Source organism: Mesoplodon mirus (assembly GCF_964341445.2).
Source record: "Mesoplodon mirus genome assembly, chromosome: 6".
NCBI lineage: Eukaryota > Metazoa > Chordata > Mammalia > Artiodactyla > Ziphiidae > Mesoplodon > Mesoplodon mirus.
Genome location: NC_138982.1, coordinates 87,060,686 through 87,086,014, shown reverse-complemented (window position 1 = coordinate 87,086,014; position 25,329 = coordinate 87,060,686). Strand labels below are relative to the sequence as shown.

Sequence of the window (25,329 nt, the reverse complement as noted above, 5' to 3'; positions counted from 1 at the left end):
GACGCTGGGCTGCTCCTCTCACGTCAGCCACCTGCGTGTCTGTTTTTAGGATCCTGTGAATCTTTGCTCTCCAAGTACTGGTGGTCTCCTTTGGTGAATGAAGTAAATGTTGTCTTCCACTGTACCATCTGCCTAGCAGAAAGACTGCTACAAACTTTCTCTTATGCAATAGTCCTTGGTACTTCTAAAATTTTTAGCAAGAGAAAATTTTCTATAATAGAATCTTCCACTGCCAGAAAACACAATGCTGGTAAGGTTCTCTGTAATAGTGACCATCTGCTTAATAGACTTGTTTCCTTTGGGTAGGACATCAGCTTTTTATTATAAAATGCAACTAATATAAGCAAAAATATGACATCTAGAAGCACAGTTTTAACCAGGATGTTTAGAAATTAATGTTTTGTGAGGTTTAAGCGTCCCGGTAAGCAGGTTTATATGACTGCATTTTTAGCTCTATTTCGGTACCCTGCATTTTAAAAAGGAGCAGTTCCTCAAACAAGCAATGGATGATAGAGACCTTTGCTTGAGGCACCTGTTTGGAATCCGGTTTTCTCATCAGCAGCTTGACAAGTATGCCACTCTGTATTAAACATTGCCAAGGTGATGCAGGGGGAGAACGAGAGCTGTGCTTAACTGATCGCTGAATAAAATTCGGTTTGTTCTTGTGGAGGTTTGTTGTGATTAATATAAACTTTTTGCAAAATCAGCTACAGTTAATCCTGTTTCTAATGGACAGTTATCCCCACTTCAGTTGGCACTAGGGGTTTCACTGTAGGAATCAGCAGCAGGCCAAAGACTGAATGGTTTAGTGGAGACACATCCCTTAGAGGTTGTGACTTAGAGGTTTCCGAGATGGGCTTGTGACGTTCCTAGCTGGCCTTCCCGAGGGCACCTCTAGCTTCTAGAAAACTCATACTTTAAAAGCAAACCTTTAAAAGCAGAGCTAGTCTATTCTAGTTATCGATGCAACTAAAATCCTCTATTTCTTCACATGGCGCCACTGACAAGATGCCGTGTTACAGAGCTCAGCTTGTCGCGATCCTGTGGTCTAGGTGATTTGCCGGTTGGAGTTGTTGGGGCCTCTGAGCCTTTTCATCTGATTACGTTTCTGGATCTGATGTTAGACTAGAGGAAACCCAGGAAAATTTATTTAATACTAAATTTAACGTAACTGATTCAGCAACGTTAAAAGGGGACTTGTGAAGCCAACGCTGGACGCTGCGGGCTAAACGTTTTGCACTGTTTTTATACTTGTATTCATATCCTCTTATCACCTCAGACTCAGACACAAGGCCTTTTAAGTGGAGATTTTAAAAATTACTGCCATTTATGTAAAATAACGTACTGTGACCAAGTTGTTTAAATGGAAAATAAAGTGCTTTCTTTAAGGAAAATCGTTGTTGTTTCTTGGCGTGTCTCCTGAACTCTTTTGCTTTAAGAAAAGCCTGCATTAGACCTGGGCTGCCTCTTTGGCTACCTAGATGTCCCCATCCTGTGGACTTAAACCGTCCCTAGCCCTAAACTGTTCTTTTCCTTGTGATTACTTTTCCAGTTTTGTAGGCCAGGGATACTGCTTATTTGGGCATTTTGTCAGCAGTAACACTTTAAATCATATCTTTAAGAGAGTGCAGTAAGAAACGTTAGGTCATTTACTAAGTCACTTACTAAGGAGGTCATTTTCTAAGTTATTTCCCAGTGTCTCTTTAGAAGGTTCTATAAGTAGATTAAAAAGTCCTCGCTGGCCCAATGAGAATATGGGCTGCTGAAGACTCAATCTCTAATTGCCGCTTGAGGTGAAATCAAACTAAAATAAAGCTTAAGAGAGAAAACTTAAGCTTTATGGGATTTATTTAGGCCCCTGGCAGGTTTACTTGAGGTAGTCACCCTTCCTTATCTACTGGCTTGGCATTAAAATAAAATTGATTTTTATTTCTGGGGGCTAATACCAGCCAATATTCTATAACTGTGCTACTGATAAGTAAAGACAGATAGTGATTTAGATGGGAAGAGGTTAACTATGACTTACTTTTAGTCGCATTTCTTTAGTGGCCATTAGTCTTAAAAAGAGTTTTTAGATGATGACTTTATAATCATATTAAAGGAAAAGATGAGTGGGAACAGGGACATTGTTTGTCATATCTGAGTAAATCATAATACATTTTCTATAGAAAAAGGATATGTGATTTTGCAGGTGGTGTAGCTAGATATCCCTTCTAGGAAGTAAGAGACAATAACAGAATTTATTGAACAACACACAGAGTTTTATTTTACCAACTCAAAGTTGCAACTTATCAAGTAATAGTAGTTACCTCAGGGCTGCAAGGGACTGTCTCGTTTTACTGTGTGCATTTACTGCCTGAATTTGTTGTAATGAGCATGTATTTTGTAATGAAAACTTTTTTTTCTAGCAGGCAACTCTCTCAGACAATTCACAGGAGTGTCTTGTCAGTCTTTATATCCTTTAGCATCTTAAACATTAAAACATTCTTTGAATTTAAGATAAGTACCTTGATACATAGAGCAAACTGAGCTGAGGACTGGAAGACTGATCGAGTGTGTTACGTAGAAGTTGCAGTTGGGAGCACAAGCAGACACTTGAACAAATTGCTGGACTGCCTTTGATAGAGCCTTTACCTTTTGGACTTCCCTTCGTGCTTAGCAAAGTGCACTGAGGAGAAGTATCTCTGGTGCTCCAGTTTCTCTGAAATCAGGATACACTGCTACCCTTTGCAGCAGCTGTCTAGGATGCCTTTTGATCCACGGTTTTCCATCAGGTGGGCAAAAAGGACAGGGTCTGGCAGGATGCCTGTTGCTGATGCTAAGGTACCAGACGACTGGCCCTCCTTTTCTAAGTGCTCACTACTTTTAATTTCTATTTAATTAAAGTTAGATTTGTCAACAATTCACATTAAGCTATAAGGACATATTTTTCTCCACAGTCTCAGGCAAGCAAACACTTGTCCTTTTTAAAGTTTATAATCCTAAAAATACATAGGGTACATTTGAACAGCAGAGCTCTAGACTGTTCCTTTGGATGATCCTGCTGTGATAAATGTGTTAGTGGACTGATTAGCAACCTTGGAGAAATCAAAGAAGGAAATACAAATGCACGAAATAATTTCTTTGATCCAAGAAGTACGTGACGGAACATAAACCAGATATATGCGCACGTATGTGGGTGGGTGGAGATCACACACACACACACGGACTGATGGAGTTTCCCATTGCAAGCACTGCACTGGGCCGTGGCCACTGGCACACCAAGGACTCCTTACCCACGGGCCGAGCATCTGATTGCTGTACACCTGAGTCACAGCGGTGTGAGCATCTGGAAGTCTGGAAGAATTTCAGCTACCTTCCTACGGAGCTGCTCTCGCCTTTCTTCTTTTCCTCTTTCCTCTTTCGTAAATTTTGCAAACTTCTTCCATGTCTGAAATGTGATCCAGAGAATCCTCCTTTAAGAATAAAAAGGAAAAAAAGTGAAATACGACGGAAAAGTTGACTTTCCATCTAACTGAATTGCAAACTTTACAAAAGTAATCCTTATGTGAATAAAATGTTCTATGAAAGGTATGGAAATCACAATTGGGATTCAGACAGTAAGAATGTTGCAAAGAAAATGAAGCAACAAAAGAGGATGGAAGTGACTAATGGGTTATTTTTCTCTTCCATCAGGTGGTCTTCCATCACAGGTCACCCTCTGTGAGAAGGTGACATCTGAGCAGAGCACCTGGTGCCTCTGAGTGCAGGCCATGAGGTGTACTCCTCAGGGGGTCTGACCACAGCCTGCACCTTGTGTGTGAGGCAGGGCTAGTGGAATAAAGGCTCCAGCGGCCAAAGTCCTTGAGGTAGAGATGCTGGGAAAGCACGTGCAGCACGTGCCACAGTTATTAGCATCAAGGTCCTGGTGCTTGGACGTGAATTGTTTAAAAAGCCCATTGGTAACCTCACCTCCAACAACGGTCTTGAATTTTAGTTGAGGAAAAAAGTATTAAGCCAGTTGTCTGCTGATGGGCATTTGGGTTGCTTCCATGTCTTGGCAGTTGTAAAATACGAACATTGCTGCTATGAACATTGGGATGTATGTATCTTTTTGAATTAGAATTTTCATTTTTTTCTGGAGTGGGATTGCAGGATTATATGGTAGCTGTATTTTTAGTTTCATAAGGAACCTCCATACTGTTCTCCATAGTGGATGCACCAATTTACATTCCCACCAACAGTGTACAACGGTTCTCTTTTTTCCACACCCTCACCAGCATTTATTATTTGTAGACTTTTTCATAATAGTCATTCTGACTAGTGTGAGGTGACATCTTGTAGCTTTGATTTGCATTTCTCTAATAATTAGCAATGTTGAGCATCTCTTCATGTGCCTGTTGGGCATCTGTATGTCTTCTTTGGAAAAACGTCTGTTTAGGTCTTCTGCCCTTTTTTGGATTGGGTTGTTTTGTTTTTTCTATATTGAGTTGCATGAGCTGGTTGTTTTGGATATTATCCCCTTGTCGGTCACATCATTTTCAAATATTTTCTCCCATCCTGTCCGTTGTCTTTTTGTTTTGTTGATGGTTTCCCTTGCTGTGCAAAAGCTTTTAAGTTTGATTAGTTCCCATTGGTTAATTTTTGCTTTTATTTCTTTTGCCTTGGGAAACTGATCTAAAAAAACTTTGCTACGATTTATGTCAAAGAATGTTTTGCCTGTGTTATCTTCTAGGAGGTTTCATGGTGTCATATCTTACATTTAGGTCTTTAAACCATTTTGAGTTTACTTTTGTATACGGTGTGAGGGAATGTTCTAATTTTATTGATTTACATGTAGCTGTCCAGCTTTCCCAACACCATTTGTTGAAGAGACTGTCTTTTCTCCATTGTATATTCTTGCCTCCTTTGTTGTAGATTAATTGACTATAGGTGCATGGGTTTGTTTCTGAGCTCTCCATTGTGTTCCATTGATCTGTAAGTCTGTTTTTTTGTGTCAATACTACATTGTTTTGATTAGTGTAGCTTTGTAGTATTGTCTGAAGTCTGGAAGGGTTATACCTCCAGCTTTGTTCATTTTTCTCAAAATTGCTTTGGCAATTCTGGGTCTTCTGTGGTTCCATATAAATTTTAGGATTATTCTACTTCTGTAAAAAATGTCATGGGTATTTTAATAGGGGTTGCATTAAATCTGTAGATTGCTTTGGATAGTGTGGCCATTTTAACAATGTTAATTCTTTCGATCCAAGAGCACAGGATAGCTTTCCATTTCCTTGAGTCATCTTCAGTTTCCTTTATCAATGTTTTGTACTTTTCAGCATGTAGGTCTTTCACCTCCTTGGATAAGTTTGTTCCTACATATTTTATTTTTTTGATGCGATTTTATTTATTTATTTTTATTATTATTTTTTGGCTGCATTGGGTCTTTTTTAGCTGCGTTGGGTCTTTTCTGGCCGCACTGGGTCTTAGTTTCGGCATGCAGGATCTTTCGCTGTGGCACACAGTCTTCTCTCTAGTTGTGGCGTGCGGGCTCCAGAGCACACGGGCTCTGTAGTTGTGGACGCGGGTTCCAGAGTGCGTGGGCTCTGTAGTTTGCAGCATGTGGGCTCAGTAGTTGTGGTGTATGGGCTTAGCTGCCCCTCAGCATGTGGGATCTTAATTTCCCGACCAGGGATCGAACCCACGTCCCCTTCATTGGAAAGCGGATTCTTTACCACTGGACCACCAGGGAAGTCCCTTGATGTGATTTTAAATGGGATAGTTTTTAAACTTTCTCGTATTTCATTATTAGTGTAAAGAAATGCAACAGACTTCTGTATATTAATTTTGTATCCTGCTACCTTGCTGAATTCACTTATTAGTTCTAATAGTTTTGTGTGGAGACTTAGGGTTCTCTATATAGAGTATCATGTCATCTGCAAATAGTGACACTTTTACCTCTTCCCCTCCAATGTGGATACCTTTTATTTATTTTTGTCTGATTGCTGTGGCTAGGACTTCCAATACTGTGTTGAATAGAAGTAGTGAGAGTGAGCATCCTTGTCTTGTTCCTGAATTTAGTGGGAAGGCTTTCAGCTTTTCACTATTGAGTATTGTATTGGCTGTGGATTTGTCATAAGTGGCCTTTATTGTGTTGAGATATGTTCCCTCTATACCCACTTTGGTGAGAGTTTCTATCACGAATGGATGTTGAATTTTGTTAAATGCTTTTTCTGCATCTATTGAGATGATCATGTGGTTTGTCATTCCTTTTGTTAATGTGGTGTATCACATTGATTGATTTGCATATGCTGAACTATCCTTGTGACCCTGGAATGAATCCAAATTCTCTATTTTGTCTGATATGAGTATTGCTACCCCCACTTTCTTGTTGTTTCCATTTGCTGCCCTTACTTTCAGTCTGTGTCTTTTGCCCTGAAGTGAGTTTCTTTTTAGGCAGCATATTGCAAGTTCTTGGTTTTTTATCCAGTCTGCCACTCTATGTCTTTCGATCGGAGCATTTAAATTAATTATTGATATGTATGTACTTATTGCCATTTTAATCCTTGTTTTCCAATTGTTTTTGTAGTTCTTCTTTGTTCATTTCTTCTTCTTGCTTTTACTTTTGTAGTTTGATGATTTTCTTTTGTAGTATGTGCTTGATTCCTTTCTTTTTGGTTTTTGTGAATCTATTGTATGTTTTTTATTTGTGGTTAACATGGAGTTAAAGTATGTTGACCCATAAATACGTCTACTTGCTTTAAACTGACGGTCATTCAAGTTCAAACACATTCTAAAAGATATCTACATTTTTATACTCTCCTACCCCACATTTTGTGATTTCGATGTCCTACTTTACATCTTCATGCTTATCCTTTTATTGTTTACTGTAGTTATAATCTCTTATAACTTTTTCATTATTTTTTAATTATGTACTGGCTTATTTGAGTGATCTTCAGTCCTTAACTGTATATTTGCTCTTCCTATTGGGATTTTCCCTTTCCAATGGATTCTTCTTTCCATTTAAGGAAGACCCTTCAACATTTCTTTTAGGTTAGGTTTGGTATTGCTGAATTCTTTTAGTTTTTGCCTGTTTGAGAAATTCTTTATCTCTTCTTCTATTCTAAATGATAATCCTGCTGGATAGAGCATCCTAGGTTGCAGGTTTTTCCCTTTCAGAACGTTGAATATATCATGCCACTTCCTTCTGGCCTACAGAGTTTCTGCAGAGAAATCAGCTGATAGCTTTATGAGGGTTCCCTTGTAAACATCTCTTTGTTTTTCTCTTGCTGTCTTTAGAATCCTCTCTTTAACTTTTGCCATTTTAGTGGGTGGGCCAATAGGTTCGTTTGGTTTTTTCCATAAGATGGCTCTAGTAGCACTTATTTGTCTTTAACTTCATTGGAAACAATTTTGTTAGATTGCATGTGACAGCTGTCATATCAGCATGCATTTAAAAAAAGCCATCAAAATTGGTGAATTTTTATGTAGCCATTTTAATATTGAAGATGGAAGAAAAACAACATTTTTGCATTTTATGCTTTATTATTTCAAGAAAGGTAAAAAAGCAACTGAAATGCACAAAAAGATTTGTGCAGTGTATGGCGAAGGTGTTGTGACTGGTCGAACGTGTCAAAAGTGGTTTGCGAGGTTTCGTGCTGGAGACTTCTCGCTGGATGTTGCTCCACGGTTGGGCAGACCAGTTGAAGTTGATAGCAATCAAATCAAAACAATAATTGAGAACAATCAACGCTATACCACGCGGGAGAGAGCTGACATACTCAAAATATCCAAATCAAGTGTTGAAAATCATTTGCCCCAGCTTGGTTACATTCATTGCTTTGATGTTTGGATTCCACGTAAGTTAAGTGAAAAAAACCTTCCTGAGCACGTTTCCACATGATATTCTCTACTGAAATGTAATGAAAATGTTCCGTTTTTAAAACAAATTTTGACGGGTGATGAAAAGTGGATACTGTACAACAACGTGAAATGAACCGCCACCAACCACACCAAAAGCTGGCTTTCATCCAGAGAAGGTGATGTTGTGTATATGGTGGGATTGGAAGGGAGTCCTCTATTATGAGCTCCTTCTGGAAAACCAAACGATTAATTCCAACTAGTTCTGCTCCCAATCAGACCAACTGAAAGCAGCACTCAACAAAAAGCATCCAGAATAAGTCAAAAGAAAATGCATAATCTTCCATCAGGATAACGCAAGACCACATGTTTCTTTGATGACCTGGCAAAAACTGTTACAGCTCGGCTGGGAAGTTCTGATTCATCTGCCGTATTCAGCAGACATTGCACCTTCAGATTTCCATTTATTTCAGTCTTTACAAAATTCTCTTAATGGAAAAAATTTCAATTCCCTGGAAGACTGTAAAAGGCACCTAGAACAGTTCTTTGCTCAAAAAAGATAAAAAAGTTTGGGGAAGATGGAATTATGAAGTTGCCTGAAAAATGTAGAAGGTAGTGGAACAAAAGGGTGAATATGTTGTTCAATAAAGTTCTGGGTGAAAATGAAAAATGAGTCTTTTATTTTTACTTAAAAAACTGAAGGCACTTTTTGGCCTGCCTAATAACTATTATTATTATTTTTTAACATCTTTGTTGGAGTATAATTGCTTTACAATGGTGTGTTAGTTTCTGCTGTATAACAAAGTGAATCAGCTATAGATATACATATAGCCCCATATCTCCTCCCTCTTGCGTCTCCCTCCCACCCTCCCTATCCCACCCCTCTAGGTGGACACAAAGCACTGAACTGATCTCCTTGTGCTATGCGGCTGCTTCCCACTAGATATCTATTTTACGTTAGATAGTGTATATATGTCCATGCCACTCTCTCACTTTGTCCCAGCTTACCCTTCCCCCTCTCCCTCCCCATGTCCTCAACTCCATTCTCTACGTCTTTATTCCTATCCTGTCCCTAGGTCCACCCAATAATTATGATATATCTTAATGTGGGTCTATTTGGGTTTATCTCGTTTGGGAACTTTTGTGCTTCCTGTACCTGAATATCTGTTTCCTTCTGTAGGTTTGGGAAGTTTTCAGCCATAATTTCTTCAGATACATTTTTGATCCCTTTCTCTCTCTCTTCACTTTCTGGAACCCCTATTATGCATAGGTTGACACACTTTATATTATCCCATAGATCTCGTATGTTGCTTTTGTTTTTCATTTGTCTTTCTGTCTGCTGTTCTTTTTAATTGGGAGTAGTTCTCTGTCTTCATGAATTTAGGAGAAACAGTTCTCTATTTTGGTCTTGAAGGAGTGTTTCTGTGTGAGAGCATCCCTGTGTAGACTGTGTATGTCCAGTGTTTTTGGTGTGAGGGCTGGTTTTGATATGGACACCAGCCATGTTTGCCCTCAGGGTGTACTGGCCGTTGTCACTCTGATGGGGGTGTGGTTGGTGGTGGGGGATCTAAATCCTGTGCAGAGTGTGAGGCAGGACTTCCTCTCTGCTCAGTGGCAGTCACCACCCTGTCAGGTTCCCAGCTGTTGCAGCAGAAGCCCTGAGGGTCAGGCTTGATCAGGCTCCATTACCCTTGAGTGCATGCTCCGCCCCAAAGGCGGGGATTGCCGAAGGAACTGGGGCTCGTGCACTTACAGAGCACCAGTGTGCCGCCTAAGTAGATGACGTCAGCTCTGCTCAGACGCGGCCCAGGGTCACATCTCTTCCCCTGCTGTGTTTGTCCCAGATCGAGTGCAAGGCTGTGGTGTGGAGTGGGCGGGGCCAGGGCATTTGCTAGGCTGGGACTGGGGGTCAGGGCACTGTGGCTGCAGGGATTGAGGTGGCTGTGCTGCCGCCTGAGATCTGGGCTGCCTCTGTGGCAGCCTTCTTACAGGACCAGTCTCCCCCAGACCCAGCATCGAGCTGTGCTGTGGAGTGGGCGGGGCCGGGTGCTCCTGTGGTGCCACTGAAGCGAGCTCTGACAGTGGTCGCCGGTGCCCCACCTGGATCACAGCCCAGTCCCCCAGGGCTGTCTCTGAGCAGCTAGGTCGAGCCTTCTCCCTGGGCCTGTCTGCCCCAGATCCTGTGCCAAGCTGCAGTGTGGATGGGGGCGGGGAGTGTTTGCTCAGCCGGGGGATGAACCATTGCCTGCTCCTGGGGTGCTGCCCGAGTGGCCGCTGACAGTGGCTGCTGCCACCCCACCTAGATCACAACCCAGCCCCCCCGGGGCTGTCTCTGTGTAGCTAGACTGAGTCTTTTCCCATGGCCCGGTTGACCCTGATCTCACCAGACTGTGGTGTGGAGTGAACAGAGCAGGGGTGTTCGCCCCGTTTGGGTTAGGGAGTCTGGTGAGGCAGGAGCCACCGGTGCAAGGCTCTCTCTGCCCCGGCCGTTGCCAGCCAATGTGTGTGCACTCCTTGTGAGTCGCGTTAGGCTTCTGCAGCTCTTCTGTCTGTCCCAGCAGTTCTTCCAGCAGCCAAAGGGGCTTGTCTCCTATGTTCAGGGCCCCAGGACTGAACACTCAGACGGTGGCTCAGCCTGCTCACTCCCCAGGGCAAGGGTCTGCCCGTGTGGACCTTCTCTTCCTTTCAGATCCCTCCCAGGGACACAGGTCCCAATCTGATGCCTTTTTTCTGCCCTACCCAGTTAAGTGGAGATCTTTCTTGCAGCTTTGGCTGTACAGAGTTCTTCTGCCAGTTTCTAGTTAGTTTTCTGTGAGAATTGTTCCACACGTAGACTTTTTTTTTTTTTTTTTTGCGGTACGCGGGCCTCCCACTGTTGTGGCCTCTCCCGTTGCAGAGCACAGGCTCCGGACGCGCAGGCTCAGCGGCCATGGCTCACGGGCCCAGCCGCTCCGTGGCATATGGGATCCTCCCGGAATGGGGCACGAACCCGTGTCCCCTGCATTGGCAGGCGGACTCTCAACCACTGCGCCACCAGGGAAGCCCGTAGACGTATTTTTGATGCGCTTGTGGGGAGAGGTGAGCTCCATGTCCCCCTAACTCCACCATCTTGATCCCTCCTAGGCAAAGAAAAGGCATTCCTAGAAGAGGGCATGTCTTGAGTAAAGGCAGAGGCAAGAATAGCTAAGTTTATATTTTCACAAGTAGAGGCATAGATGGGATTTATTCTGGCTTCATGACCTTCTAATGAAGCCCCCCTAGAAGGCATTTCAGTCCCCATTAGTTTTATGGCTGATGGTTGGTTGATGCTTCTGATAGTGTTGATTTTTTTGTTGGTGGAGGTATTACTGTTCAGTTTTAAAAGGCTTCAAGGAGTGGAGCTGCTTGATTTGCTTTCTCCTTTCATCCATCCAGTCCACCATTTATAGCTTCCTGTACTCGGCTGTATGACCCACTCCCAGTCCTTGCCCCTGTCTCCCACCCTCACGTGCTGTTCACGGCTGTCCTCTGGCTACGCTCCCATTTCCTGACTTCTGCAGTTCAGCTCCGACTGTTCCGTCCTGGCTGAAGTGCTCTGCCCCGGGGGACTCTTCCGAGATCATCTTCGTGCCTGCGTTCATCGTCCTTCCTCTGAACTCCTAAAGCACATGGGCACAGTCACTGGTTTGGTGCTTATTTATAGTCTCTACCTACCTACCTACCTATCTACATCTATCTACCTACCTACATCTATTCACCTGAGGTCTACCAACTCCTTGACATTTTGTGTGAAGTTGTATGTGATGTGCATATGTGCATTTTCTGGAGAGCAGGTCTGCGAGCTTCATTACTACCTCACAGGGGTCTATGATTCCAAAGTGGTTAAGAACTACAGTATCAAGGCAATACCAGACATATAAGAAGTACTAGTTCGGCTGAGAAGAACTGGCCAAGTGCATAGCTGAGCTCTAATTGCAGAACTACACAATAACTGCTGACAATGAGAGACTTGGGTCTGGAGACATCTCTTAGTCCTGCCATGTATATAAAAAATACCAGATTTGTAAAATTATAAATCTACATCCAATTACAAATTATATACACATAGAAGTGATATAGATATGCAGAATCAAACCTCATGGTCTTACTAGGAATCATCTTTTCAGTGGTCCTGCAGTTTCTCACCACAGCTTTTCTATACAATATTCTTTTGTTCAAATAAAATTAAGAACTCTGAATATCAATTTTTAAGTGTTAACGTTCCTTTTAAAAGATCCATTAGTGTCACTCCTGCCATAAAGTGCATCCATTTGTGTACCAAATATCTATCATACACCCATGTACTAGGCTCTGTCATGCTGAGAATACAGTTGTGCACAAGATGTGATGGGGAGAGACGATAAACATGTAAACAGTAAATGACAATTTCAGAGAGTCTTACGTGCTGTGAAGAAAATAGGGCAGGTTATTGGATAGATGGGAATGGAGGCAGGTGGCGTGCATCTGAGTGGAAACCTGACTGGTGAGATCTGGGTCACGTGAGAGCCGTGACACAGATGTGAGCGTTGTCTGTCTGTCTGAGGAACAGTGGGGGAGGCCAGTGGGGCTGGACCATGGTGAACAAGGGGCAGAGTGGGAAGACATGAAGTCACAGCAGTGCTCTTACATCAAGTGGACTCTGGCTGAGAATTTACTTCTTGCTGAATGCATGGATTCACATACTGATTTTCTAACTAACTTCAAACCCTAAATAGGACCACTATCTTACTATTGTGTTTTAGTTTACAAATGAGATTGAATTAGAAAAATGGGGAAGAAGACTGACTTAGCAAGAAGAGGATGATTTGGAGCCAGAAAACCTGATTTGGAGTCCAGGCTCCACCACTTGTTATTTGGGCAATTCATCGACCTGAGTGGCTCCACCATCTGTTATTTGGGCAGTTCATTGACCTGAGCGTAGCTTTAGTTTCTTTGCTTGACAATGAGAATCCTGACGTCTGCCCCCTCCCCTCTGGCCTATACTCATCCATCAGATGAGATGGCATGTGTGAAAGCCCTCTTACTGCCCTGTGTCACATAAGGCAGCTGTCCCAGTGAGTCTCTCGGTCTGTTTTTGGCAGCTGAGAAACAGAAAACAAAGGCGGACTAAAAGGGTGTTTAATAGTAATGCATTAACAATGACAATAAACAAAACAATAGCTATTATTTTGGGCCAAGCAGTACATTAACTGAGGTCCTATGTTACCTTGTTTAGTCCTCACAACAACGCTGTAAGACAGGTTCTGCGGTTATTCTCATTTTATAAAAGAGGAATAGGGAGGTTCAAATGCGAGCATTTCTTCAAAGGCAAGTCCTCTGAATACCCTCATTCATTGCCTATTTATTTTAGACAAAATTAGAATCAACTTGCTTATGTTTTTTCTGCCCACAGATTTTAGTACCTGTAAATTAAACAAGGATGAGCAGGGTTTGCTGGAGGTGGGCACCCTACGGGCAACAAGATAGAAACACTTTTATAAAAAACCAGACACGCACACACATACACACAAATGAAAACAAAGCAACCAAAAGTGAACTGATGTAGTGAGAAAAGGGACACTTCTACAACTTCACAGTAGTCTTCGCACCTCAGAACCTGGAGGCTTATGCCCACCACATTAACTGGTGCTCCTAAGGAATGACATTAAATCACCAAAAAAGGACAGACCGTTCTCTCCAAGGGAAGGGCATAATGAAATTTAGAACATTTTTATCCAAAATGCTTCAGTTATAAAACAAAGAAAAAGCATACTTATATGGAATACCTTATTCCCCAAAGACACTGAATTAAATGTCATCACTGTATTATAAATATTAATATGACATATAGTATGATTCTACTTATATAAAGTTCCAAGTCTTGAAGGATGCATACTTAGGAGGTATAAATAAAAAGAAGTGCAAGGAAATGTATATCATAAAGGTCAGGAGAGTAGTTTACCTTCAGGAGGAAAAGGTGGGACTTTTGATGGGGAGGAGCCTGTGGGGACTTCTGGGGGCCAGCAGTGTCCTACTTCTCAACCTCAGGAGTGGTGATAGGGGTGTCCACTTTATAGTTCATTAAGCTGTATTTATAGGATTTAAGCACTCACCTATATTTGTGTTATATTTCACAATAAATAATGTTTAAAAAAAATTAAACTTAAAGAAAAAACTATGACAAAGAACACAGTACCTCTATTTAGGTGTGTTTCATGTATTTCAAAATTCACTTTTTAAAAAAAATTTTTATTGGAGTATAGCTGCTTTACAACGTGGTGTTAGTTTCTGCTGTAGAGCAAAGTGAATCAGCTACATGCACAGTTCACTTTATTCTCTTGCCAGTCCTGTGAGGAAGGGAGGGCAGGCATCCACCTCCCCTTCCTCATTTTAAAGATGGGGACCCTGGAGTTCAAGGGGGTTACTCTCTTGTCTTCACCCATGCAGTTGGGGGGCGAGCTGGGACTCCCACCCCGAGTGCCCAGCTCTCCTAGCCTCCACCTTATCTTTTCAGATACATCCCAGGCATAGAATCTATTGCAGAGCAATTGTGAAATCAGTGAGTGAATTTTTGTAGAGATGAAAACCTCACCTGTCACTGTGCTCCACTGCAACCTTGTGCTTGTTCTGGGAATCGATCCTGGCCTCCCTGACCGTGTTATACCAGGCCCTGAAAATCTTCTTCTGAAGAAAATGTACACACAGTGTTTGTACTTCTTCCTCGAGGTCAGTCAGGTACTGGGGATGAGAACAGGGAAAAAAGTGAGACAAATAACATCATAGACAAAGAATTCAAGCAAATAAACAGTACAAAAGGGAAAGAATCGAACCAGACACAAAACAAAGGACACTGGAGGCATAAGGAGAAAGAATGATGTGGCAGCCGAGGCCATATCCTCTGTAAGGTATTAAAAGATAATAAATGGAATCAGAGGGACAGAAACAGTTATAAGACTGAGGGTGTAGGTTTCTAGTAAAACCACTTGAGCAATTATGGGACAAGAAAGAAGAAATTAGTATAAAAACAAAAGCTGATGTAATGACACATTACAGTTTATAGGGATACTCTCTATGTGAAAAGAAACGTGCTTAAGATTTTATACTAACAAAACATTGATTTGACATTTTCAAATTCATTTCAAAGCAGTGAATTGAATTGCCTCTTCTATATTGTTCTTGAAAAAAACATAATGACTGTTGACATCTGGAGTGCACCTAATTTTCTTACATAGGGTTGGGCAGAGACGTGTATTTAACACTCCCTTCATTGGGGACTTACCTGTAGCCAGCTCCGGATGACCCTCCTAAGTAATACTTGGGAATAAAATTGATCAGCTTTGGCCATCTTCCTAGCCAGGCTTTCCTGACTCCACTGGAACCAGGTCAGCAGGCATTTCCTCTGTAGGGCCAAAGAGTGATGTCCTTTGGCCACCTGGACAGTTTTTTAAATGAGAAAAGGAAATTATTCCTTATATGTTAAATCATTTAAGGAAATACACATCACCTTGGCAAGTGATGCTGTAAACCACATACAGGCAGTTACTAGAGAGAATAATCTTACGGACATTCACCTATATCCTAAAAGCTTTGACTACTGACTGTATTACATGGGGACTTTAGATTCACATCATGCATAGCCTTTCAATGCTGACTCCCTGAAGACCACAATGACCGGCTGGTTATTCAGGAAATGGAACAAACAACCTCTAAAACCATTCTGTCGCTTGCACTGAGTTTTAAAGTGCATGGGTGGCAACATTCTTGGTTCCTTCTCCTGGAGCTTGGGCAGCAACTGCATAACAAACCTCTCTTTATTATGTGCTTAACCACTGTCTAATTGAGGAAATGCCAATACTTTCAATTAGTTTTGTAGAATGAGCTGTCACTAGCACTGAAATTTAGACATTATCAATAAACCACAAACCATTTGGTAGAAAAATAGCATGATGAATAATTTAATATCTTACCAACTTAAAGGGCTCAGAGTATCATTCTACCAAAATAAACATACAACTCAGACTTTATAGATTTTTTTTAAAAGTAACTGTTACATTCTCTTAAGAGGCAGAGGGAAAAGCCCTTCTCTCTTAGTCCTCCCCATTAGGCCTTTTTCTCAGTCTTGTCTCACCACTGAGCACTGTGAATGTGACTGATCTAAGTGAGTCCCTTGGCAGTCACACATACTGGCCAAAATGACCATCACAGGAGGTCTCTGTGACACTTGGGAGCCAAAAGGCAAGGGGAGCCAGAAACACACCACCTCCTACCCTCTCTGCTCTCCATCTTCTAGGAGAACACAGAGAACGAGGGAGGAAAAAGAAAGATAATCAGAAGATCCCTTAAAAATTCTGAAAACTGTTATTGGAACCAATGAAATATAGCACATGTGAGTTTAAGGGAAAATGCTAAATAACTCTTCTGAAAAAAACCAAAAACGTTATAAAGAAGCCAGAAACTGTTTAACTGGACCCTTTTTCTTTCTTAATTTTTTCTATCCCTTCCTGGATGTCAGCTCTGATGGATGAAGAAGATACTGCTTCCTCTTACTGTCCTCCAGAACTTTTCCTTTTACTTCTTTCTTTTTTTTTTCTAACTTAACTTACTTCATTTTTTTTTTTTTTTTTTTTTTTTTTTAAACTTTCAGGTGGTGGTTGGTATCTGCATATACCTCTGATTCCTACACAGCACAAAAGACATGCCTGAACTGGGCAGGATTTTTGGAGGAAGGGGTCGCTGAGCTCCATTCTAGCTTTGTAACCAATGTGCTGTGTGACCTTAAGCAAGTCAGTTTTCCTTTCTAAGACTCAGTCCCCTTATTTACAAATTGAAAGAGAAGGAGAGGATTACTAATATTCTAAAATTCTATTATCTTGTGTGGTAGGCTGAATAGTGGCCCTCAGGGATGGCCACAAACTAATCCCTGGAACCTGTATATGTTACCTTACATGGTAAAAGGGATTTTGCAGATGTGATTAAGTGAAGGATCTTAAAATGGGGAGATGATCCTGGATTATATGGGAGAGCCCTAAATGTAATCACAAAATTCTTGTAAGAGGGAGGCAGGAGGATCAGCATCAATATGAGATGTGACGTGAATGTAAGAGATTAGAGTGAATTGAGGAAGGGGCTATGGGCAATGGCAGGCAGCCATCAGAAGCTGAAAAAGGAAACAGTTTCTCTCCTGGGAAACTCCAGAAGGCAGTTGTCTTGCTGACACTTTGACTTTAGCCCAGCAAGTCTGATTTTGGACTTCTGACCTCCAGATATTTAAGATAATAAATTTGTGTTTTAAGCCACTGTGTTTGTGGTAATTTGTTATAACAGCATAGGAAACTAACACACTTGTTACGAACTAGAGAGGTGATTCTCAAAATGTGGTGCTCAGACTACTTGGATCAGAATCTCCTGGGCTACTTTTTTTTTTTTTTTTTAATATTATAGTCTTTTATTCTACTGTTTTTTTTTTTATTATTATTTTTTGGCCACACCACGTGGCATGTGGGATCCTAGTTCCCCAACCAGGGGTCGAACCTACACCCCCTGCATTGAAAGCACAGAGTCTTAACCACTGGGACCACAGGGAAGTCCCTGGGCTACTTTTTAAAAATGCAGATTCCCTGACACACCGCCCCCAGCCCCCTGGCCAACAACCCAGACCTACTGAGAACACTTGGAGGTGGGAACAGGAACTTGCATTTTTATAAGCTCTCCAGATGGTTTTATGAATAGGAAAATTTGGAAATGCTGGATTCAGATCTGTGTTCTCCTGTTTTTATTTTAATTAGGTTTTTCTATATTTAAGGCCTATAACTGTCATTTTGAACTCAAACTCCTGTTTCTTTTTATATTCTTATAAGTAAATTTTTAAAAATTTAATTTGATTATTCACCCATAGATTATTTTGTTTCTAAATTTTATACCTTTCCTGATTTTACTTGGTCAAAAACAGGGACCAAAAAACAAGAGCTGATAGGAATTTAAGAGTGAGTTTTTCTACTTCCTATCTGCTTTTTCTTTGTGTATTAATAATTAAAAACAAAGAAACAGACAAAAGCCAGAGAGAATAAAACAAAACTAGGAGCGCTCAATTGGATAACAAACTATCTGATATGACTAATGTTTGTTGTAGTATATTGCAAGAAGCAAACTTCCATTCAGATTTCATTTCCAGACTCATTCACTCAGAAAACTAAGGCTCAGCCCTCCCATATCATTATCAGGAAAACAGCAATGCTTGGGGCACAGATGGGTCAAGGCCTCCAAGAGGAGGCATCCTCATGCCCTCAGGCCTGACCACCACAAATTGGCCTCCTTAGCTGGTTTGAGATACTCAGTGGTTCCAGAACCACCAGTTAGGAGGCAGAGGACAAAAAATCAGAGACAGAAAAACAGTGGGGAGGGCATTTAGGGAAGACATAAAGAAGAAAAGAAAGTGTGAAAATAGGAAGAGAACAAAGAGAATGAAGGGTGAATAGACTGGCTAGGGGAGGAAAAAGAGTAGCCTAAGTCAGGTTCACAAAGGTACAACCTGCAGCATTACTGAATGTAGTGGGATTCTTATGATACCAGAGCATTATTGTTCATCTTTAGTCCTGGTTTTCATAACCAAGAAGATTAGCCTTACTTTTCAGTATTAACTTGGCCAAATGTGTAAATAAGAGTGGTCATAACTGGTAGGCATTACTGACCTTATTTTGAAATAGTATTCTAAAGATAACATTTTATCTGTTTAGAGCTTTTGATCATTTAGATAAATGCCGTGTTCTGTGCACTGGATAAATTTGAATTTCAGTGGTATTTGATTTCATTTATCCCTGTGTGGTAGAGTGGATGACTATTCCAGATAATAGGATCAGACACCCACACACTTGCATGTGATTTCATCCTGTCTCCCAATGGAGTAAATGGAGCCTCTTTCTCCTCTCAGTGACCGTGAGTTTGACCCTATGACTTGCTGTGGCCAATGGAATGTTAGTGGACATGATACAAGCCAAGGTTTCATATGGGTTTACATAATTGGGTTTGGCCTTTGTATCTCAGACATTTGCCAGGTGAAAGCTTGCCCTGAATAACAGCTGGAGCCAGAAAGAGGCTGTGGAGAGATCTGAATTTGATCTAAACTGGCCCACAAACATGTGAGTGGGAAATAAATACCTGAGTTGTAAGCCACGATATTTCAGGGCTGTTTGCTAGGCAGCTTTATTGCAGCAGAAATCTGATTAGTATACCTTACAGTAATTATTTTTCCTTTATTACATAGCTATACACTGCTAAAATTGAGAGAGGCTTCTATTCATCCTACCTTGGAGGTCTCTAATAAAAAATGTACTGTAGTTTTTTCCAACCTGTTCAGTTACAGAAGTCTTTCTCTACCTTGGAAGACCAAATTCAAACTTTTATCTAAAACAAGTAAATATCCACACTCAATTCATTTATCTTTCTGACTTTTAAATCTCCAAACGACCTCCAAAGCCTCACTGGGTGTTTATTCTATTTTAAAGTCCACTTGCTGCTTTTGGGGGGAGTGTGACACTATACCTGGAGGTTTTGCTTGCTTTGCATTCTCAGTCTCTTCCAAGGCTCCAGACCTTTTTTTCTTAGCAATACGCTTTCATAATGTTCTTTGGCTATTGCTTCCAGCTGCTGGTTCCTCTTAATTCTCTTCTGCTTCTCCAGTTCTTTCTGGAAAAAATAAATCGGTAAAAATGCCAAGGAGGAACCGAAATAGTGACATAGGAAGTTCCTGAACTTCCCTTCTCCCTTGGATGCACTGTATGTATAGCTACACATGGAGCACTTCCCTCTGAAAGAAATCCAGAAACTAGCTGTGTGACTTTTCCACATCAAGCGAATGAGAAAATACCTACATTGATACATCAAAAATATTGACAGGAAAGGCTGAGACACAGGCTTGCCATAAACACCACCCCTGGCTCAGTGCCCTATAATAGGGAGGGAACTCCTAACTCCCAGCTTCTTGCTAAGGAGTGAAGGATTTGGACTGCACATCTAGCACCCCAACTTTAAAGACTACCATTCAAGCAAGGGATGGGCCCCCAAAACACCAACAAGGCTTGTGTCCACGAGACACACAAGACTATAGCAAACAAAGAAACAGGTCTTATTGGATGAGAGTACTCACTGTGGCTATGCTCCTATACTCACTCCTATGCTCTCAGGACTCAGCCCTGAGAAAGCAGGCAAAAAACCCATTTCCCAGTCTTTCCCTGAAAGAGATTTGACTTCATACTTTACAAACTGCTGCCTGAGGGTCCAGATTCTAATTTAGCACGCATCTAGGAGCTGGCTGAGATCCTCTCCAGAGCATGAGGAAGCCTTTGGGTACTTCCTCTGCCTTCTCCCTCTGGCTCACTCCAAAGGTAAAACCAGATTGCTAGTATCTGTCTGAAAGAAGCTTGTACACACATTTTGCATGCTAACTTTTGTGACTGCCACCTGAGTGGGATGGGCCCCTGGACTGCCTGGCTCTGACAGCCAGTGGAACTTATATTCACAAGTCCCATAGGACTACGGCAAACAAGCAGGCTTTAAACAGGCACAGGAGAAACCCTCCCCCGCCCCCTCATTGCCCTGGCCACCCAGCCCCATGGTTATACACCTGGGCTCAGTGAAAGGGAGCAGGAAAAACACACATCTCCTAGTTTCTCCCTGGAAGGGGCTTAACTACGTATTTTCACAGCTGCTGCCTGAGGGTACAGCTTCTAATCAGTGTGTATCAAGATGCTGACCTAGATCCTTTCTTTTGGGACACGGATAGGTCTTGGCACACGCTCAAATACGGGGAGCTACTAAGGACAAAGGCAGTGACGAAGGTTTGAGAGACAACTAGGAGCCTGGGCCAGGCTGATGAGATTCATCTTCTGCATGTGAGCACTCTGTCAAGACTAGCAGAGGTGACTGTTTTATCTAATGCACAGAAACCAACCCAGAGAGTCAAGAAAAATGAAGAAACAGAGAAATATGTTCCAACCAAAAGAGCAAGATAAACCTCCAGAAACCAGTCTTAATGAAATGGAGATAAGTGATTTACCCAATAGAGTTTTCAAAATAATGGTCATAAAGATGCTCACTGATGTCAGGAGAGCAATGCATGAACAAAGTGAGAATTTCAAGAGATAGAAAATATACAAATGTACCAAACGTAAATCATACAGCTGAAGAATACAATAACTGAACAGAAAAATTCAACAGAGGGGTTCAACAGCAGACCAGATCAAGCAGAAAAAAAGATCAGTCAACTTATAGACAGAGCAGTGGAATTCAATTGGAGGAACAAAAAGAAAAAATAATGAGAAAAAGTGAAGATAGCCTAAGGGACTAATGGGACACCATCAAAGGGAGAATAAACATATTATAGGAGTCCCAGAAAGAGAGAAGAGAAAGGGGCAGAAAACTTATTCAAAGAAATACTGGATAGTTCAACTTCACATGGTCAGGCAGCTGGAAAGATGCTTAGCATCTGTAATCCCTTGGGCTTCAATGATACAGTCTTTTCCCAGTGCCAGTTCTAAATCTGCTCCATCCTGTAGTACTTTATCTGTGACTGTTTTTAACCACAAAATTCTGCTGATTAAAGAGGCAAATCCATATAAACTTGGCCTTTTAAACAATGCCTTCATTCTGTCGTAACCAGTCCCTCTTCCTTAACAACACTTTTCTTACTTATTAAACAACTTAGCAAAAGAGTTTTCCCAACTTCCTCTTTTATAAAATTTTATAGATCTTTCAAAGGGAAAAGTACTTTATCTTCATCTTTGTCTCATATTTCTCTACCTCTACACCTATGACAATATACAGAAACATTGGTATACCCTATTCTATAAAGCCAATTACTTCTTATTTTGCTCTAGTCTCATTATAACCACGTTTCTTAGGTTTTGACCACTCCCTTTCCAGAATCTTGCATCATGAAACATGTGCACAGGGAACATTCCCCAGCACAGATCACATGCTAGGCCACAGAATAAGTCTCAATAAATTTAAGATTGAAATCATGTCAAGCATTTTTTTTCTGACCACAATGGTATGAATCTAGAAATTAAAAAAAAAAAAAAAAGGAAAAAAGAAAAAAAAGAAATACTGGCTGAAAATTTCCCTAACCTGGAGAAAGAAACAGATATCCAGGTCCAGGAAGCCCAAAAAGTACCAAATAAGATGAATCTAAAGAGACACACACCAAGACACTTTATAATTAAATTGTCAAAAATTAAAGACAAAGAATCTTAAAAACAGCAAGAGAAAAGCAACTTGTTAGGTATAAGTGCATTCCTTATACACTGATAGTATAAGACTATCAGTGGATCTTTTGGGCAGAAATCTTGTAGGCCAGAGAAGTGAGATGTTATATTCAAATGCTGAAAGAAAAAAACCTGCCAATTAAGTATACTCTACCCAGAAAAAATGTTCTTCAGAATTGAAGGAGAGATAGAGCTTTCCAGACAAACAAAAGCTGAAACAGTTCATCACCACTAGACCAGCCTTACCAGAAATGTTAAAGGGCCTTCTTCAAGTTGAAATGAAGAACACTAATAAGTAATATGAAAACATATGAAAGTATAAGCTCACTGATAAAGGTAAATATATAGTTAAATTCCGAATACTCTTAATATTGTAATGGTGATGAGTGAATCACTTAAAACTCTAGTATAGGTTAAAAGACAAAAGTATTAAAAATAACTATAACTACAATAACTTGTTAATTAGATACACAATATAAAATTGTGACCAATACATACACTATGGTGGGAGAAGTGTAAAAATGTAGAGTTTTTGTATGCACTTGAAGTTATCAGCTTAAAATAGACTGTTATAACTACGAGATGTTTTATGTAAGCCTCATGGTAACCATAAAGCATAAACTTATAGTAAATACACAAAATATTTATAAATCACAGCACAAATACATATAATCAAAGCACAAAGGAATAATGCAAGAGAGGAAGGAACACAGGAACTACAAAACAGCTAGAAAATAATTAACAAAATGGCAATAGCTAGTCTACACCTATTAATAATTACTTTAAATGTATATAGATTAAATCCTTCAAAAGACAGAGAGTAGCTGAATGGATAAAAAAAACAAGACCCAGGGCTTCCCTGGTGGCGCAGTGGTTGAGAGTCCACCTGCCGATGCAGGGGACACAGGTTTGTGCCCTGGTCCAGGAAGATCCCACATGCCGTGGAGCGGCTGTGCCCGTGAGCCATGGCCGCTGAGCCTGTGCGTCCGGAGCCTGTGCTCCACAATGGGAGAGGCCACAACAGTGAGAGGCCCGCGTACCGCAAAAAAAAAAAAAAAAAAAAAAAGAAAAAAACGACCCAACTATGTGCTTTCTATGAGAGGCTCACTTCAGCTTTAAGGACACATAGAGACTGAAAGTGAAGGAATGGAAAAAGACATTCCATGCAAACAGGAACCAAAAGAGAGCAGGGGTAGTTATATTTACATAAGACAATATAGGCATTAAGCCAAAAATGATATCAAGGACAAAGAAGGTCATTATATCATGATAAAAAGGTCAATTCATCAAGAAGATGTAACAATTTGAAATATTTATGCATTCAACATTGGAGCACCTAAATATAAAGCAAATATTAACATTTTGAAGTGAGAAATAGAAATACCATAACAGTAGTGGATTTCAATAACCCACTTTAAACAATGGATAGAGCATCTAGACAGAAAATCAACAAGGATATATTGGACTTAACACATTAGATCAGATGGAATTAACAGACATATACAGAACATTTCATCCAACAGCAGCAGAATACATATTTTTCTCAAGTGTACATGGAACATTCTTCAGGATAGGTCATATGTTAGGCCATAAAACAAGTCTTAATAAATTTAAAAAGACTGAAATCATACCAAGCATATTTTCCAGCTACAATGTTATGAAATTAGAAATCAGTTACAAGAGGAAAACTGGAAAATTCATAAATATGTGGAGATTAAACAACATGCTTGTGAACAACCAAGGGTCAAAAAAGGAATCAAAAGAAAAATAAAATAATAAATTAAAAAATATCTGACAAAAATGAAAATAGAAACACAACATACCAGAACTTATGGGATGCAGCAAAAAGCAGTTCTACGACGTAAGTTTAAATTCGTACATTAAGAAAAAAGAAAGATCTCAAATAAACAACCTAACTATACACCTCAAGGAACTAGAAGAAGAACAAACTAAGTCCAAAGTTAGTGGTAGGAAGGAAATAAAGATCAGAGCAGAAATAAATGAAATAGAGAGTAGAAAGACACTTAAAAAGATCACAGAAACTAAGAGCTGTTTTTTTTTAAAAAAAAGACAAAACCGACAAACCATTAGCTAGACTAAGGCAAAAAAAAAAGACAAAACGAGAAATGAAAGACATTACTACAGAAAACTGAGAAATACTAAGAATCCTAAAAAAAACTACTATAAACAATTAGATGCCAACAAGTTAGATAATCTAGAAGAAATGGATATATTCCTAGGAACATGCAACCTACTAAGACTGAATCATGAAGAATTAGAAAATCTTAATAAACTAATTACTATAGACTGAATCAGTAATCAAAATCTTGGATTTGACACCAAAAGCAAGGGCAACAAAAGCCAAAATGAATAAGCAGGACTACATCAAACTAAAAAGCTTCTGAACAGCAAGGGAAACCATCAACAAAATGAAAAGGCAACCTATAGAAAGGGAGAAAATATTTGCAACCACATATCCAATAAGGGGTTAATATCCAAAATATATAAGGAACTCATATAACTCAATAGCAAAAACCTCCAAAAAACTCATTTGAAAAAATGGGTAAATGATCTGAAGAGACATTTTTCCAGAGAAGACACACACAAATGGCCAACAGGTATGTGAAAAGGTGCTCAGCATCACTAATTATCAGGGATACACAAATCAAAACCACAATGAGCTATCACCTTACACCTGTTAGGATGGCAATTATCAAAAAGACAAGAGATAACAAATGCTAATGAGAATGTGGAGAAAAGGGAGCGCTTGCACATGTTGGGGAATGTAAACTGGTACAGCCACTGTGGAAAACAGTATGGCGGTTCCTCAAGAAATTGAAAATGGAACTACCATATTATCCAGCAATCCTACTTCTGAGTATATATCCATAGGAAACAAAATCACTGTCTCAAAGACATATCTGTACTCCTATGTTTATTGCAACATTATTCACAATAGCCAAGGAATGGAAACTAGGTATCCATCGATGTATGAATGGATAAAAAATGTGCTATAGATACACACAATGGAATATTATTCAGCCTTAAAAAAAAAGAAGGAAATCTGGTCATCATTGACAACATGGATGAATTTTGAGGGCATTATGCTCAGTAAAATAGGCCAGAAAGAGAAAAACAAAAATACTAAGTGATATCACTTATATGTGGAACCTTAAAACAAAAATGGGTTGAAATTGTAGAAACAGAGTAGGATGGTGACTGTCAGTGCCTTTGAGGTGGGAGAAATAGGTAGGGC

The 25,329-nt window shown here is 40.3% G+C and overlaps 1 protein-coding gene across 3 annotated transcripts in view; it reads right to left on the bottom strand.

Moving 5' to 3' along the window:
- Positions 1-2,260: 2,260 nt before the first annotated feature.
- The window catches only part of CCDC191 (coiled-coil domain containing 191), a 104,852-nt gene continuing 81,783 nt past the window's right edge, over positions 2,261-25,329 (bottom strand). For 2 of the 3 annotated variants that reach the window (XM_082625038.1, XM_082625039.1), the window contains 4 exons: positions 19,354-19,497; positions 15,095-15,247; positions 14,408-14,553; positions 2,261-3,455 (listed from right to left, as the gene is read on the bottom strand). In XM_082625038.1, the coding sequence (XP_082481164.1) occupies positions 3,311-3,455; positions 14,408-14,553; positions 15,095-15,247; positions 19,354-19,497 (588 nt within the window). In that variant the 3' untranslated portion in view covers positions 2,261-3,310. Of the gene's footprint in view, positions 3,456-12,938; positions 13,239-14,407; positions 14,554-15,094; positions 15,248-19,353; positions 19,498-25,329 lie in introns of those variants that run through there. The other variant, XM_082625040.1, reaches the window with a different exon arrangement.